At 38.6% G+C, this 17,567-nt stretch overlaps 3 protein-coding genes across 3 annotated transcripts in view; all 3 read left to right on the plus strand.

Moving 5' to 3' along the window:
* Nucleotides 1-862: 862 nt before the first annotated feature.
* LOC139924625 (nuclear factor 7, ovary-like) lies at nucleotides 863-2,239 on the plus strand. The gene has a single exon (XM_071915724.2). It carries the CDS (start codon nucleotides 863-865, stop codon nucleotides 2,237-2,239), a length of 1,377 nt encoding a protein of 458 aa, XP_071771825.2.
* Nucleotides 2,240-5,339: 3,100 nt separating this feature from the next.
* LOC139924627 (E3 ubiquitin-protein ligase TRIM39-like) lies at nucleotides 5,340-6,808 on the plus strand. The gene has a single exon (XM_071915726.2). It carries the CDS (start codon nucleotides 5,432-5,434, stop codon nucleotides 6,806-6,808), a length of 1,377 nt encoding a protein of 458 aa, XP_071771827.2. The 5' UTR covers nucleotides 5,340-5,431.
* Nucleotides 6,809-10,028: 3,220 nt separating this feature from the next.
* The window catches only part of c1qa (complement component 1, q subcomponent, A chain), a 7,803-nt gene continuing 264 nt past the window's right edge, over nucleotides 10,029-17,567 (plus strand). Inside the window, exons 1-7 of the mRNA XM_071915727.2 lie at nucleotides 10,029-10,125; nucleotides 11,570-11,743; nucleotides 12,756-12,932; nucleotides 14,519-14,595; nucleotides 15,244-15,363; nucleotides 16,007-16,090; nucleotides 16,912-17,567. The exon at nucleotides 16,912-17,567 is cut by the window's right edge and continues 264 nt beyond it. Coding sequence (XP_071771828.1) covers nucleotides 11,581-11,743; nucleotides 12,756-12,932; nucleotides 14,519-14,595; nucleotides 15,244-15,363; nucleotides 16,007-16,090; nucleotides 16,912-17,052 — 762 coding nt within the window. The 5' untranslated portion in view covers nucleotides 10,029-10,125; nucleotides 11,570-11,580 and the 3' untranslated portion in view covers nucleotides 17,053-17,567. The remainder of the gene's footprint in view (nucleotides 10,126-11,569; nucleotides 11,744-12,755; nucleotides 12,933-14,518; nucleotides 14,596-15,243; nucleotides 15,364-16,006; nucleotides 16,091-16,911) is intronic.

The raw sequence follows: 17,567 nt of genomic DNA on the forward strand, positions 1-17,567 counted from the left end.
TGGCCATGTAGTATATTTTCCAATAGAAATTTAGCCATTGTGAATAACTTGAACAATGTTTGATGAACAATATGGTCGCAATTAGGTCTGCCTTGTCTACCTTCTGGAATGTTTTCTCTGTCTGTCTTTTAAAAGTGTGCTTGGACCCTTCAATTGCTGCTATATTTATTATTGTTATTATTATTAGTACACACTGTAGTAGTAGTAGTATGATCATTATCATTATTAAGTCAGTATAATCCCCCCCCCTCCAATTTCTTGACTATTTTTTTTCAATTTATTCCACGTTCCAAAATCTCCCCCAAAATTATCAGCTGATTACTGATGTTTGACATGAGCCTTCTAGTTAATATATGTGTGTTGATGTGCCTTTGCTAATCTTATCAACAAACTTGTGTTGACATAATGGTGTGTGTGTGTGTGTGTGTGTGTGTGTGTTCATAAACAACAGAATTTGGAACTCATCCCTGGCCTGACAAAGCTCCGCCCCTTACCTGACTCACCTGAGACAAACCAGGAAACACTTTATTGTTGTTCCTCTCCTCAATGAGAAGAGACACATACTGAGAGACAGACGATAAGATTCAGACCAAACCAACGACTTCCACTGAGGGAGGACATACAGGAGGGAATACTGGGAATACTGGGAATACTGGGAATACTGGGAATACTGGGAATACTGGGAATACTGGAATACTGACACTTCAACCTGCTGCTGACTCCTCAGACTGAATGTGAGTTTTTGAACAATGACTCAAAGTGAAAGGAAGAAACATTCTTGAGGAGGGAGTGGCACCACGACTGACTTACTTCCTGTTTGAGCTGTCTGGCCAGTGTGTTTTTAACTTCACACAGAGATAAAATGTCTTCCAGATCAGAGAAGGATCTCTCCTGTCCTGTCTGCCATGACATCTTTAAAGATCCTGTCCTCCTGTCATGTAGCCACAGCTTCTGTAAAGCCTGTCTGCAGAGCTGGTGGACAGAGAAACAAATACATGAGTGTCCAGTTTGTAAGAGCATATCTTTACAGAGTGATCCACCTTGTAACTTGGCGTTAAAGAACCTGTGTGAGGCTTTCTTACTGGAGAGAGATCAGAGAGCTTCAGCAGAGTCTGAGCTTCTCTGCAGTCTGCACTCTGAGAAACTCAAGCTCTTCTGTCTGGACCATCAGCAGCCAGTGTGTGTTGTCTGTCGAGATTCAGAAAAACACACCAACCACAGATTCAGACCCATCGATGAAGCTGCACCGCATCACAAGGAGGAACTCCAGAAATCACTGAAACCCTTACAGGAGAAACTGAAGCTCTTTAATCAAGTTAAAGGAAACTGTGATCAAACAGCAGAACACATTAAGGTCCAGGCCCGACGCACAGAGAGGCAGATTAAGGAGGAGTTTAAGAAGCTTCACCAGTTTCTACAAGAGGAAGAGGAGGCCAGGATCGCTGCACTGAGGGAGGAAGAGGAGCAGAAGAGTCAGATGATGAAGGAGAAGATTGGGGGTCTGAGCAGAGAGATAGCAGCTCTTTCAGACACAGTCAGAGCCATAGAGAAGGAGCTGAGAGCTGAAGACGTCTCGTTCCTGCAGAACTACAAGGCTACAGTGGAAAGAGTCCACCGCCCCCTGCTGGAGGATCCACAGCTGGTCTCAGGAGCTCTGATAGACGAGGCCAAACACCTGGGCAACCTGAGCTTCACAGTCTGGGACAAGATGAAGGAGATGGTCTCCTACACTCCTGTGATTCTGGACCCCAACACTGCCAACCCAGAACTCATCCTGTCTGAAGATCTGACCAGTGTGAGACGTGGAGAGAGACAACAGCTTCCTGAAAACCCAGAGAGGTTTAAATACCGCTCTGTTCTGGGATCTGAGGGCTTTAACTCAGGAACTCACAGCTGGGATGTTGAGGTTGGAGACAGTACAGACTGGAGACTGGGTGTGTTAGCAGAGTCTGTCAAGAGGAAGGGAGACATACAGTCTGGATTATGGAGAATAATGTTCTATAATGGTGAATACTCAGCACGTTCCCTACCAGATCCAGTGACTGTTCTCCCAGTGAAGAAGAAGCTCCAGAGGATCAGAGTGCATCTGGACTGGAACAGAGGAAAGCTGTCATTCTCTGATCCTGATACTAACACACACATACACACCTTCACACACACTTTCACTGACAGGCTGTTTCCATTCATTTGGACTCTAAACACACTCCCTCTGAAGATATTACCTATGAATGTAACATAACATCTAATCTTTTGTTATGAATTGTTGAAGTATTTACTATGATAAAGTCAGTACAGTAATGTTTGAACTGTCAATCGTACTGTAAATTGTAAAAAAAATCTGACATCAGCCAAATTTCCATGATAAAATGTCTTGGGATTTAAGAAAATGTCAAGTAGAAAGAATGCTGGAATTTGCAGTTTCTTCATTGTATTTTTTGTATTTTCAAAATACAAATTATTGTATATACATTTAATTCAAGGGGGAAATTAAAGCTTGGCCTCTGCATAATCAATGAAATCCTCAGAGATTTGTCAGTAGAACATCAGAATAAAGTTTTAAAGAGTTTTTCTAATTAAAAGTGCTGCATAACATGTTTGATTAATTTAACATTAATTGGAGGTCGAGCCTGCTTCCAGTGCTAAAAGAATCAGTCAGCATGTTAAAAGTGTTATGAAGCTCACTACAGTGGAAGAAGCTAGAGGACCGTCCTCGAGCAGAACCCCAAAAACAGACACCCACTCCAAAATATCAGACAATGCTTTCAATTCAAATCTTAGGTATGATAGTGAAGCTAAACTTACAGTTAACGATAATGTTCTTATCCTTCTCTTTGATCAGTTCAAAGTAATGCGATTATTTCCAAGTTCTGCAGTTTATTGTTGTGTTCATTCTGAAAGTGAGTCGTAACCTCCAGCCTCCACCGCACCGCAGCCTGCTGCAGTCTGCTTAAGTTTCAACCCATAGAGAGCAGTGCAGCAGCAATTTTCTAACCCATTTGGTTTAGTATTGTTTTACTCTTTAATGGACAGAACTATAAAGTTATATAAAGTGGTTAGCACTTTCAATAATAGGCTGCAGTATCACAATACTTCTCCCTTTAGTTATTTTCTCCACAACAAAACTATAATGGAGTTTTGGCTCAGTAGATAAAGCATCTTCATGTAATGTGGAAAAGTGTGGGTTAAAATCCAGGCTTGTCTTCTCCGAGGTAAACTGACGAAAACAAGGGTCATACACTACAGGGCCAAAAGTATGTGGACACCTGCTCAGCGAACATCTCATTCCAACATCATGGACATTAATATGGAGTTGGTCCCCCTTTGCTGCTGTAACAGCTTCCACTCCTCTGGGAAGCTTTCAACTAAATGTTGGAGCATTGCTGCAGGGATTTGCTTCCATTCAGCCACAAGAGCATTAGTGAGGTTGCTCTGATTTTGGGCGATCAGGCCCGGCTCGCAGTCTGTGTTCCAGTTCATCCCAAAGGTGTTGGATGTTGAGGTCAGGCTCTGTGCAGCCAGTCAAGTTCTTCCACACCGATCTAACAAACCATTTCTGTGTGGACCTCTCTTTGAGCACAGGGGAGGAAAGGGCCTTCCCCAAACTGTTGCCACAAAGTTGGAAGCACACAATCATCTAGAATGTCATTGTACGCTGTGGCGTTGATTTCCCTTCACTGGAATTAAGGAGCCGAGCCCGAACCATGAAAAAAAAAGGTAGCGTTCTCCTGGCATCCGCCAAACCCAGATTCATCTGTCGGACTGCCAGTTGGTGAAGCGTGATTCATCGTTCCAGAGGACGCGTTTCCACGGCTCCAGAGTCCAATGGCGGCGAACTTTACACCACTCCAGCCAAAGCTTGGCATTGCCCGAGGTGATCTTAGGCTTGTGTACGGCCGCTCGGCCATGGAAACCCATTTCATGAAGCTCCTGATGAACAGTTCTTGTGCTGACGTTGCTTCCAGAGGCAGTTTGGAACTTGGCAGTGAGTGTTGCAGCCGAGGACAGAGGATCTGTTCGCTCTATGTGCTTCAGCACTCGGCGGTCTGTTCTGTGAGCTGTGTGACCGACCGCTTCAGCCTGAGCAGTTGTTGCTCCTAGACTTTTCCACTTCACGATAATAACTTACAGTTGACCGGGGCAACTTTAGCAGGGCAGAAATTTGATGAACTGACTTCATAGGGCAACTCCCTGGCTATTCATTTTCATTTGGAACACAAGTTCTTACAACTTGCATTCAGAATTTACTACTTTTCACTGTCCCTCAGAATTTGGGAAGATGGCTTTTAGTTATTATGTGCCATGGTCCTGGAATCAGCTCCAGAAAGATGCAAATCTGGATCACTTCATCCCTCTGGGTGATTTTAAAAGTCTACTGCAGTCCTTAAAAACTGAGGATTGTAGCTGGTTTACTTGAGAATGTACACTGTGTAACTTGTTGAATTGTGGTTTTGCATTGTTTTGTTATATTGTAATATCTGCTTGTTGCTCTCTTGGCCAGGTGAGTCAATGGGACTCACCTGGTTAAACAGAGAAATAATATATATACTGTATATATATATTTATGTATAGATTATTGTTTTTATTACTACATTATATCCACCCCCCTTCCCCCAATTTCTTTACTATTGTTTCCAACATTCCCACATTCCAAAATCTCCCCCATAAATACAAGAAAAATACGAGCTGATTACTGATGTTTGACATGGTCCATCTAGTTAATATAAAGGAACACTATGAGGCCTGGGTGTGTTGATGGGCCCTTTCCAAGCTGATCAATAACCAAAGTATAAAGTCCAGAGTTATGACTCTTGACTGAAAATGACAAGTCTTATTGCACTCACTGCCTTCAGTGAAACAAAATGTTTTGACAGTTGTGCATTCCTGCATTAACGTGTACAGTTGTGGGGAAAAAGGATTATAAATAAAAATGTTTTCGAACCATCTCATGTAATGTATATCAATGACGTGTGTGGACGTAATAGAGAGAGAGAGAGAGAGAGAGAGAGAGAGAGAAGAGAGAGAGGGAGAGAGAGAGGGAGGGAGAGAGAGAGAGAGGGGGGGGGGAGAGAGAGAGAGAGAGAGGGAGGGAGGGAGAGAGAGAGAGAGAGAGAGAGAGAGAGAGAGAGAGAGAAAATTAAAAACAGACTTTGGAACTCACCCCTGGTCTGACAAAGCTCCACCCCTTATATGACTCACCTGAGACAAACCAGGAAACAGTGGTTGTTAATCTTCCTCTCCTCACTGAGAAGAGACACACCGGGAGAGACAGACGATAACATTCAACTTCAGACCAAACCCACGACTTCCACTGAGGGAGGACAGCTACAGGAGGGAATACTGCCACTTCAACCTGCTGCTGACTCCCTGTCCCTGACTGACTTCCTGTTTGAGCTGTCTGCCTGGTGTGTTTTTAGCTTCACTCTGAGAGAAAATGTCTTCCATATCAGAGGAGGATCTCTCCTGTCCTGTCTGCCATGACATCTTTAAAGATCCTGTCCTCCTGTCATGTAGCCACAGCTTCTGTAAAGCCTGTCTGCAGAGCTGGTGGAGAGAGAAACAAATAACTGAGTGTCCAGTTTGTAAGAGAAGATCTTCAAAATATAATCCACCTATTAACTTGGCGTTAAAGAACCTGTGTGAGGCTTTCTTACTGGAGAGAGATCAGAGAGCTTCAGCAGAGTCTGAGCTTCTCTGCAGTCTGCACTCTGAGAAACTCAAGCTCTTCTGTCTGGACCATCAGCAGCCAGTGTGTGTTGTCTGTCGAGATTCAGAAAAACACACCAACCACAGATTCAGACCCATCGAAGCTGCACGGGATCACAAGGAGAAACTTCAGAAATCACTGAAGCCCTTACAGGAGAAACTGAAGCTCTTTAATCAAGTTAAAGGAAAATGTGATCAAACAGCAGAACACATTAAGGTCCAGGCCCGACGCACAGAGAGGCAGATTAAGGAGGAGTTTAAGAAGCTTCACCAGTTTCTACAAGAGGAAGAGGAGGCCAGGATCGCTGCACTGAGGGAGGAAGAGCAGCAGAAGAATCAGATGATGAAGGAGAAGATTGAGGGTCTGAGCAGAGAGATAGCAGCTCTTTCAGACACAGTCAGAGCCATAGAGAAGGAGCTGAGAGCTGAAGACGTCTCGTTCCTGCAGAACTACAAGGCTACAGTGAAAAGAGTCCAGCGCCCCCTGCTGGAGGATCCACAGCTGTTCTCAGGAGCTCTGATAGACGAGGCCAAACACCTGGGCAACCTGAGCTTCACAGTCTGGGACAAGATGAAGGAGATGGTCTCCTACACTCCTGTGATTCTGGACCCCAACACTGCCAATCCAGAACTCATCCTGTCTGAAGATCTGACCAGTGTGAGATGTGGAGAGAGACAACAGCTTCCTGACAATCCAGAGAGGTTTGACGTCTACCGCTCTGTCCTGGGCTCTGAGGGCTTTAACTCAGGAACTCACAGCTGGGATGTTGAGGTTGGAGACAGTACAGACTGGAGTCTGGGTGTGGCAGCAGAGTCTGTCCAGAGGAAGGGAATCATACAGTCTGGATTATGGAGAATAATGTTCTATAATGGTAAATACAGAGCACGTTCCTCACCAGATCCAGACACTGTTCTCCCAGTGAAGAAGAAGCTCCAGAGGATCAGACTGCATCTGGACTGGAACAGAGGAAAGCTGTCATTCTCTGATCCTGATACTAACACACACATACACACCTTCACACACACTTTCACTGACAGGCTGTTTCCATACATTTGGACTCTAAACACACTCCCTCTGAAGATATTACCTATGAATGTAACATAACACAGACTCTTTTGTTATGAATTGTTGAATTATTTACTATGAGAAAGCCAGTACTGTAATGTTTGAACAGTCAATTGTACTGTAAACTGTAAATCATCTTACATTAGCCAAATTTCTATGATAAAATGTTGTTTTGGAATTTAGTTGCAGTTTCTTCATTGTATTTTTTGTATTTTCAAAATACAAATTATTGTATATATATTTAATTTAAGGGGGAAATTAAAGCTTGGCCTCTGCATAATCAATGAAATCCTCAGAAATGTATCAGTAGAACCTCAGAGAATAAATTATTTTTTCTAATTAAAGGTGCTGCATAACATGTTTGATTAACCTAACATTAGAGGGAGGTCGAGCCTGTTTCCAGTGCTAAAAGAATCAGTCAGCATGTTAAAAGTGTTATGAAGCTCACTACAGTGGAAGAAGCTGGTAGAGGACCGTCCTCGAGCAGAACCCCAAAAACAGACACCCGCCCTCAAATATCAGACAATGTTTAAAATAAACTGAGGACTAGAAGTTGATGAATTAGAAACCTAAAACTAATCCTAATCCTGATCCTAACCCAACCCTAACTCTAAACTAACTTCAACTTTAACCCTTAACCTAACCTAAAGCTAATCCTAATTCTAATCTTAAACCTGCAATAAGCGATATCAGACTTTATAACCAATCCTGAAACTAATATGTGCTATGTGGAGATTTCATTGAGACATAATGATATAAGTTTGTTGTCAAATTCTGGTCCTGAACAAAGCTCCGCCCGCTCCATTCAGCAGCTTTTTATGTTTTATAAACTAGCTTGGCTCCTCCCTCGCTGTTTAAAAGCGGCGCTCTCCCCCTCCCATTCCTGAACATTTTCTCATAATAGCTTAATCAATGAAGCGAGCAAGTAAACTTAGTAAATTAGTAAAGTTGTAAAACTAGTAAACTTGTTAAATTAGTAAACTTAGTAAATTAGTAAACTTGTTAAACTAGTAAACTTGTTAAACTAGTAAACTTAGTAAATTAGTAAACTTAGTAAATTAGTAAATTAGTAAACTTGTTAAACTAGTAAACTTAGTAAATTAGTAAACTTGTCAAACTAGTAAACTAGTAAACTTGTTAAACTAGTAAACCTAGTAAATTAGTAAACTTGTCAAACTAGTAAATTAGTAAACTTGTTAAACTAGTAAACTTGTTAAACTAGTAAACTTAGTAAATTAGTAAACATGTCAAACTAGTAAATTAGTAAACTTGTTAAACTAGTAAACTTGTAAAACTAGTAAACTTGTTAAACTAGTAAACTTGGTAAATTAGTAAACTTGTTAAACTAGTAAACTTGTTAAATTAGTAAACTTGTTAAACTTAGTAAATTAGTAAACTTGTCAAACTAGTAAATTAGTAAACTTGTTAAACTAGTAAACTTGGTAAATTAGTAAAGTTGTAAAACTAGTAAACTTGTTAAATTAGTAAACTTGTTAAACTTAGTAAATTAGTAAACTTGTCAAACTAGTAAATTAGTAAACTTGTTAAACTAGTAAACGTGTTAAACTAGTAAACTTGTCAAACTAGTAAATTAGTAAACTTGTTAAACTAGTAAACTTAGTAAACTTAGTAAATTAGTAAACTTGTTAAACTAGTAAACTTGTCAAACTAGTAAATTAGTAAACTTGCTAAACTAGTAAACTTAGTAAACTTAGTAAATTAGTAAACTTGTTAAATTAGTAAACTTGTCAAACTAGTAAATTAGTAAACTTGTTAAACTAGTAAATTTAGTAAATTAGTAAACTTGTCAAACTAGTAAATTAGTAAACTTGTTAAACTAGTAAACTTGTTAAACTAGTAAAGTTTATAAATTAGTAAAGTTGTAAAACTAGTAAACTTGTTAAATTAGTAAACTTAGTAAATTAATAAACTTGTTAAATTAGCAAACTTGTTAAACTTAGTAAATTAGTAAACGTGTCAAACTAGTAAATTAGTAAACTTGTTAAACTAGTAAACTTGTTAAACTAGTAAACTTGTCAAACTAATAAATTAGTAAACTTGTTAAACTAATAAATTAGTAAACTTGTTAAACTAGTAAACTTAGTAAACTTAGTAAATTAGTAAACTTGTTAAATTAGTAAACTTGTCAAACTAGTAAATTAATAAACTTGTTAAATTAGTAAACTTGTTAAACTTAGTAAATTAGTAAACGTGTTGAACTAGTAAAATTGTTAAACTAGTAAATGTATTAAACTAGTAAACTTGGTAAACTTGTTAAACTAGTTAACTTGTTAAACTTAGTAAATTAGTAAGCGTGTTCAACTAGAAAACATGTTGAACTAGTAAAATTGTTAAACTAGTAAATGTATTAAACTAGTAAACTTGTTAAACTTAGTAAATTAGTAAACGTGTTCAACTAGAAAACGTGTTGAACTAGTAAAATTGTTAAACTAGTAAATGTATTAAACTAGTAAACTTATTAAGCTAATAAACTTGCTACCTGCCTCTTCACTTGTCATTGTGGGCCATGTGACCTTCAGCAGGAGAAAGATCTGTCAAAGTGAGACTGGTAACCAGTGAGACTTCTCTGTAGGTACGGTTAGCTTAGCTGTTAGCCTTTTTTTTAGCTAGTGCAACCACTCCGCCTTTCTCTTCTGTAATGGGTTCTATCTATCTTTTAATTAATTTAAATTTTGATTAGGTTTTATTATCGTTTTATTTTCATATTTTCCCCACTCACTGTTTTACATTTTTTATGACTTTTAATATGATTTATTTTTGTGTGCATTTTATGTAAAGCGCATTGCATTATATTTCAAATGTACAAAAGGTGCTATATACATAAAGTTTTGATTTATTGATTTATGCACACTGCTTTGCAATGTTTGTCCTTGGCTGGCTTCCGTAGTGCAATGGGCTTATACGTTTTTTGTGAAGAGAGAGACGGAGAGAGAGCGAGGGAGGGAGGAATGGCTTTGCTGTGAGTTCATTTGCAAATGTGTTGCTGTTTCTGTCGCCCTCTAGTGGTCAGAACATTTCGCTTATCGCAGCTTTAACTTTAAACCCAAGTCTTAATCCTAAACTAACCCTTTAAAGAAGTGAGGAGCGGCCAAAATGTCCTCACACTGGAGGAGGACATTTGAATACACACACACACACTCTCACACACACACACACACACACACACACAAATCACGAGTTTCATTTCCTTACTGATTTTATGTTGTGTGTGTGTGTGTGTCACAGTGTGTCATCAGTCTAATAAGAAGTCTTGATCTGTTCACCAACTTTTCGCCAAAAGAGGAAATCCCTTCCATCACATTGAAATCACCACCGGAGAAGAAACTTATACGCTGGTGAGTGAAAAATATCTCCCAAAATTAATTCATATGTGCTGTAATGCTGATGATGATATATAGGAGAAGTTAATTTCCCTCTCAGCTCCAATAGAAGTTCATCCTGCGCTGTCAGTATTTTAACTGTAAAATTAAGTTTATGAACTGAACAATCTTTCCACAGACTGGAGGTGGATGTTGTTTCCCACATTTCTGCATTGAAATCTTAACATTATTGGCATCCTCATTCTAGCAAAAACTCTTCAATATTCAATGCAATGGAAACTTTTATTAATGTATCTGCTCCCTTACAAATGAACCAAATACTGTGTATCATGTGCTGTCGACACTTCCAGGTTAGCTTTAAGATTAGGATTAAAATCAGAATCAGGTTTATTGGTCAAGTAAATTTGCACTATACAATAAAAAATGACAAGTTGTCCAGTGATTTAGTTGTTTCCAGACTTATCAAGCTTATTTCATGATATCTTTTAGTCACATTATCTCACTGCACTGGCAGATAATCTTGCTGGTTTCAATGAATTTCGCTTGATTCATGTCAATATGACTTCTTTCAAGAAATCATCATAAAACAATGAAGAAAATCTGGAAACAAGAAACTTTCTCCAAGACAATTTCACTTTTACCAAGTAAATGTCCTGAAACAAGTTACATTCTCCTGGAAAAAGTCAAATTTGTTGAAACCGGTAAAATGATCTGCCAGTGCAGTGAAATGATAAGCTAAAATAAGCTTGATAAGTCTGGAAACAAGATAAAATAACTGAACAAGTTTGTTAGTTTTTGCAGTGTGGTGGTTTGCTCCTGCTGGTCACATTACACATAACACAATGCAAGATTATAAAAGAAGTAGTATGTAAAAAAAAAAAATTTAAAAGCAGAAATTAGGGAATAGGGCTCTTCATAAGTAGTATATAAATAAGGAGTATACAAGGTATACGTATAAATAGTATATAAAATTAGAACTGACTGAAGAATCGTTCCACAGACAGAGCTGGATGCTGCTGTTCCATTTGTCACTGTGTTTGAGATTATAAGAAATTTACAGGAATTTGGAGAAAAGAAAAGTTTGCAAAAATTGTGAAAAGTTTATCAGTCTGTGAACTTATAAACGGACAGTTAGTTATTTAATTAAGTTAATTCAGTTAATTTAATCTTCTATTGACTCCTAAACTTTCTTAATTTTTTAAAAGATTATTATTTTAACATTTATTTTTCTCAAAATAAGTGAAAAATATACTGTGAGTGAGATAATTTCACTTCTTCTGTTTGTTTTTCCCCCCAGAAACAGGATGTACAGTGCTTCTTCTTCTTCTTCTTCTTCTTCTTCTTCTTCTCTAATTTTTATTTACTTTTTACTAACTCTCCATCATCATCAACATCATCATCATCATCATCATCATCATCTTCTTCTTCTTCTAATTATTATTATTATTATTATATGCAGTGTTTGTGACCATGGGAGGTTATTATTGGCTGGTGGCTCTGGTGGGCGTGGCCTCGCTCCTGTCGAGCGGCCAATGCAGCGAGAGCTGCAGAGGAACAGACGGCCACGCAGGAGAGGCGGGAGGCCCAGGCAGAGATGGATGGCCCGGTCAGAAGGGAGAGAAAGGAGAGCCGGGTAAAAATCAAACATACATACATACAGCAGCCGTTTGTTTAGTTCTACACATCTGTTGTGCACTGGGCTGTGGCAGTGATGTCATCAGGAGTGGACTGTGGCTGTGATGTCATCAGTTCGACAGGCTCTGTAGTCCATTTAGGAAAAATCTCAGTGAAAACTATAGGGAGCGGAAGTTGACGTCATTTCCATCAATTATTCTAAAAAAACAGATGGCTTTTGAAATATATTATGTCAACACATCTTAAAAATCCACCATTAGTTACTGAACTACACTACCCAGCATACACCATCTCCTGCAAAGGGGTCTCGTTTCTAAACCGTCTCTGGTAGAGCTGTTTGATTCCAGAAATTTTGGAATTGCATCGATTCCAGAGATTCAAAAAACGAAAACAAGCAAGCAGATCTTGTAAAATAAACAGTGCAACATAAATTGGCGACGTTTTGTTGTAAGCCAGTCTTTTGTTACAATTTGACATCTTACTTTGTTGTCATCTTTCTCTAAACTAAAATATCGTGACATTACCGATGTGTGTGGTGCAGAATTAGGGATTTTCTCAACAGTCAGCGACACTGTCTAATACTTGGACTAATCTACATTTCTGTACTGTGTGGAATCGACTCCACAGCTTTGGAGTCGATTGTCAATTCCCAAACGCCTGGAATCAAAGAGTCGATTCTTTCTGGAATCGACTCCCAGCCCTAGTTGTAACGTTGCAGTTCTCCGTCGTTACGAAGTCTTTTCTGTACGTTTCTACACAGACAGAATGGAGACAGAATGCTTTGCGGTCGATGGAAAATCACGTTAGCTGCTAGTCGACCACAGGAAGGCTTCAGCCCACACTTCTGCTTCAGCTCCCTGCAGTATTGCACTTTAATGCCACCAGATGATTTGAAACACTGAGATAATGATCAGTCTCACAGGAAACAGAACGTACGAACCGTCCAGTTCATTTTGATGTCCAGTTTTGAACGCAGACGCACGACTGTCTCTTCGTCTCTCTGTCCTCAGCTGTGATGCCGGGCGGTCTGATGGATGCAGCCGTCCTGATGAGGCTGAAGGGCGAGGCTGGGAATCGGGGCTTGCAAGGGATCATGGGTCTTAAAGGTTACCGTGGAGACGTGGGACCGGCGGGTCTCCCTGGACGCCCGGGTCCCCCGGGTCCTGATGACAGGGGCTTCAGCCAACGTAACGACTCGACCTCTGACCTTACTGTTCTGGCTTTGCACCCGGCTTTCATGTGATGTGGCCGTATTTTGTGATTGCATTTTGGCTGAAGTGCATTGCTGTGTGTTGTTTTGACTTTGAACTTACCTCTCGTGAGTTTTAACTCTACTATTTCTCTTGGACATAATTTTATGTTGTTTTCCTACAAGTTTAATGTTATTAATAATGCTGCTTTCATGGCCATCTCTCTTTTTTTTTTCAGTAATATTTTTATTGGGTTTTCAGTATATTTGAATAAACAGGTGGGAGAATACATTTCCATATTTAGCAAGTTCAAATGAAAACTGAATATATCAGTTCTTATACACAAGTAAAAAAAGAAAACATTGAAGAAAATAGATTGAAATCTCCCAATTCTATAAAATAGATTATTAACCTTAATGAGACTACCTGGTTAAAGTCACAGTGTTAACAACTTTGTTAGCTAATTCTCCATATCTTAACGTGCAATTTTTGAATTTTATAGTATTTTTATATGACAATCCAATTACTTTTACTTCCTGGTATTTGTAGCTGTCATGCTGTCCTAATAGGCAACATATTTCCAACAGTAATACCATCACACATTTTTAAATGTCCCTCAAACAAACAGAGGGGTAAATGTATTGTCCTAAAGTCAAGTCAAAGTTTATTTAAAGTGCAATATCACGCCAGAGTGTCTCGGTACACTTTACAACAATGAAACAATATTAAAAGAATCAAGGTGAGACATAACAATAAAATATATAAAAGTGAAGAAAAAAAAAATAATTATAAAAATAACAGAGCAGTAGAGAAATGAGGAGGTTTAGGGCTGATTATAGGAGAGTGAGAAAAGTCGGGTTTTGAGTCGTTTCTTAAAACTTGGAAACTTGGAATGTGAGGTGGAATGAGGTCCGAAAGCTAGTCGGGTGCAAGACCATGAACTTCTTTATAGGTTAGCGTTAACATTTTAAAATCTGGTCAAGCTTGTATTGGCAGCCAGTGAAGGGACATCAGAGTGGGGTCTGATATGATCACATTTTCTGGTTCTGCACTGCAAAAAATGACAAGCTGTCCACAGTGTTTATCTTGTTTTCAGACATATCAAGCTTATTTCATGGTATTTCATGGTATTATCTCAATTATCTCACTGCACTGGTTGATAATCTTGCTGGTTTCAATAAATTTCACTTGATACATGCCAGTATGACTTCTTTCAAGAAATCATCTTAAAACAATGAAGAAAATCTGGAAACAAGAAACTTTCTCCAAGACAATTTCACCTTTACCAAACAAGTTACATTCTCCTGGAAAAAAAAGTCTAAATTTGTTGAAATCGGTAAAATGATCTGCCAGTGCAGTAAGATGATTTCACACACAAAAAAAATCCTAAAATAAGCTTGATAAGTCTTGACACAAGATGAAATAACTTAACAAGTCTGTCTGAAAGGGGTTTAGTGGCTGAAAGAGGAAGACCGGAGAAAGAGAAAATTGCAGTAATCTAGTCTAGAAGAGACAAATGCATGAATCATCAGCAGGGTGAATGTGTGAATGTGTGAATGTAAGACTGTCCTTTCTGCTGCTAGACGCCGAGTCGTCCCGTCAGGCCCGGTCAGCCTTCTCTGTGGTCAGGAACGTTTCCACCTATCCCGCCTACAACAAGGTACAGTCTGTCCTCCCTCCACTCTGTTTCATTTCTAAAAGAGAAATCCACCATCTGAAAAGCTTTCTCACTGTCTCAAATAGCAGCTGGAACGAAAGTAAAGACAGTAACAGTTTATTAATGAAGTCATCAAAAGACGTTTGCTTGCTAGTTCTTGGTTTTGTGTACAGAATTTTTGAAATACTGACAGATAAATTTAAGGCGCTTTTTTTTCCCCAAAATGGATTCCTGGAAAATGAAACCCTTCATTTTTATGCCTTATGATACACATTTTGTATGTAAGCTATAAATTCATATACTTGTTTTCTTCATATTATCATATTTTTCTAATTACATATATCTTGATGTCATAATTTTTCATTTATTTTCATACTAAATACATTTCATATTTTTAAGTACATTTTCATTTTTGTACATTTTTCCTCCATTTCTCTGTCTTTGAAAATGAGAGAAAGTGAATGAATGACATCATTCACAATGCATTATGGGATGCATAGTTCAGTCCCACTTACGTTATGTTCACAAAAACGTTAGGTACAGTCTTGCTGCCTTGCCTTTTTTTTTTTATGAATCGGATGTGATCAGCTCACGAAACATTTCAGCTATATTGTTGCTGTGTGTGTGTGTGTGTGTGTGTGTGTGTGTCAGAAAGTCACCTTCCAGAGGACAATCATCAACAAACCGTTTGAGGATTTGAACCTGAACACAGGCATCTTCACCTGCAGAGTGCCCGGGTCTTACTACTTTGTCTTCCACTCCATGTCCAAGGTACGAACCTGAGATGATGATGATGATGATGATGATGATGATGATGATGATGACTTTATTTGTTTAGCACCTTTCTTAACAGTGTTACAAAGTGCTTCAGCCGCAGTAAAACAGAATAGAAACACAAAGAAGGATCAGAAAACAGAATAAAGAAAAGATATAAAAGAGGACTTATGATCAATAAAACCAAATCATGACTTCAAGTCTTTTTTCTAAGGTCTCAAGAGGGGATGATGATGATTATTATATTATCATTATTATTATTATTAGTGAATGAATGAATACTATGAATACTTGTATTTTTTGGAATATTTGTGGCATCGTCAAACTGAGAAACTGAGTGGAAAGAGTTCCCTCTGTTTTCTCAGTCAAGTCAATAAAATCATGAATAAAAATTACAATAATACAATACAATAATTAAGTAATATAATAAGTAATATAATAAGTAAATAAATAGATAAAATAAAAATTTTAAAAATGGTGCCCCTCTTTATTTTTACTGACCGTGTGTGCTTCTTCTTCTTCTTCTTCTTCTTCTTCTTCTTATTATTATTATTATTATTATTATTATATTACTATTGTTATTATTATTGTTGTTGTTATTATGATTATGATGATGATGTGAGTTGTGCTGTGGTTGCAGGTCAGCATGTGTCTGTATCTGATGAGCGACGCTCTGGTCAGGGACCTGGGATTCTGTGATTACCACACCAGGAAGAGAGACCAGGTCAGTCCGGATCACAGGACAGTCACATGTGAAAACCCACATGTGAATCCAAAGCACATGCGCTTCCTGGACACATGTTGGTTTTCACATGTGAACAGTTTTTCTCATGTTGTATTCTGACGTCACGTGGCATGAAGTGGGTTTTTTTTCACATGCAATGAGATGAAAATGTCAGTGGGAAATTTCACATGTTCAAGTATAAAAACCAACATGTGTCCAAAAAGTCACATGTGCTTTGAATTCACATGTGGGTTTTCTTGAGACTTGAGACTCGACTTGACTTGGGTTCTGGTGACTTGGGACTTGACTCTGACTTGTACTTTGATGACTTGAAAAGGTTTCTAAAGTCTTGACTTGAGATCTTGTGTTTGTGTAAATGACTTAGATTGAAAGTGATGAGATTTGTTCCAGCGGACGACTGAATTTAAATTCTGTTTTCTGAATTTGTATGGAATGATTGAATTTATTGAAGTTGAAACTGATTATAGAAATCAAACTCATGATGCTCTTACCAAGTTTTTATCCTATTAAAACCATATTGCATTGAAAAGTCCTAGATATTTAGTTTTCTTTAAGATATTAAATTGATACTGGACTCTTGATTTGTTCTGACTTGACTTGCTGTTCTACATTTAGACTTGAGACTTGACTTTAATGACATGGACTTGACTTGGTAATCTACATTTAGACTTGAGACTTGACTTGAGACTTGTGCCTCAAGACTTGAGACTGACTTGGGACTCGAGCAAAGTTGACTTGGTCGCACCTCTGGAGTTTTGGGATGAAAGCCTGTGTGTGTGTGTGTGTGTGTGTGTTGTCAGGTGCTGTCGGGCGGTGTGGTGTTACAGCTGACCGCCGGTCAGAAGGTTTGGCTCCAGTCTTTTAAGGACCAGCAGCCGGACTCGGTGGTGAGCGACAGGCAGGACAAACAGATCATCTTCAACGGCTTCCTGCTGTTCTGACCCGGCTGCGGTCGCCGCGTGCCGCGTCACGAGTTTGACGAGTCACGACATCTCAGGAGTTAAAACGTATTCAAATTACACTGAACTGAGATCAACTCGTTAATCTCGCTAAATACTTTTAAATCCAAAATTCAAGAATTCATTCATTGGAACAACTTTCTCAACTGTCTAGTGGATTTTTCCTTTTATAATGTTTTGTTAGTTTGCTGTATTTTGTATCCTATGCTTTTATTGTTTATTCTGTTCCCGTGTTTCTTTTTACTGTCGTCTGAAACTATTTGTTCTTATCTGTGCTGCTGCCGAGCTCGTCCAGGTCTCCCTTGACAATAAGAGGTTTTTAATCTCAGTGGGACTTCCTGGTTAAATAAAAGTTAAATAAATACAAAAATAAATAAAAACATCCCAGCGCTTCAAGGAGAAGATAGTCTATCCAACAAGCTGAGAATCAACGTCTTGGGAGTTAAAAAAAACGTATTAAAATGACACTGAAGTGAGATCTGAAGGGAAATGTACCG

This window comes from Centroberyx gerrardi, chromosome 5 (genome assembly GCF_048128805.1).
Source record: "Centroberyx gerrardi isolate f3 chromosome 5, fCenGer3.hap1.cur.20231027, whole genome shotgun sequence".
NCBI classification, from domain to species: domain Eukaryota; kingdom Metazoa; phylum Chordata; class Actinopteri; order Beryciformes; family Berycidae; genus Centroberyx; species Centroberyx gerrardi.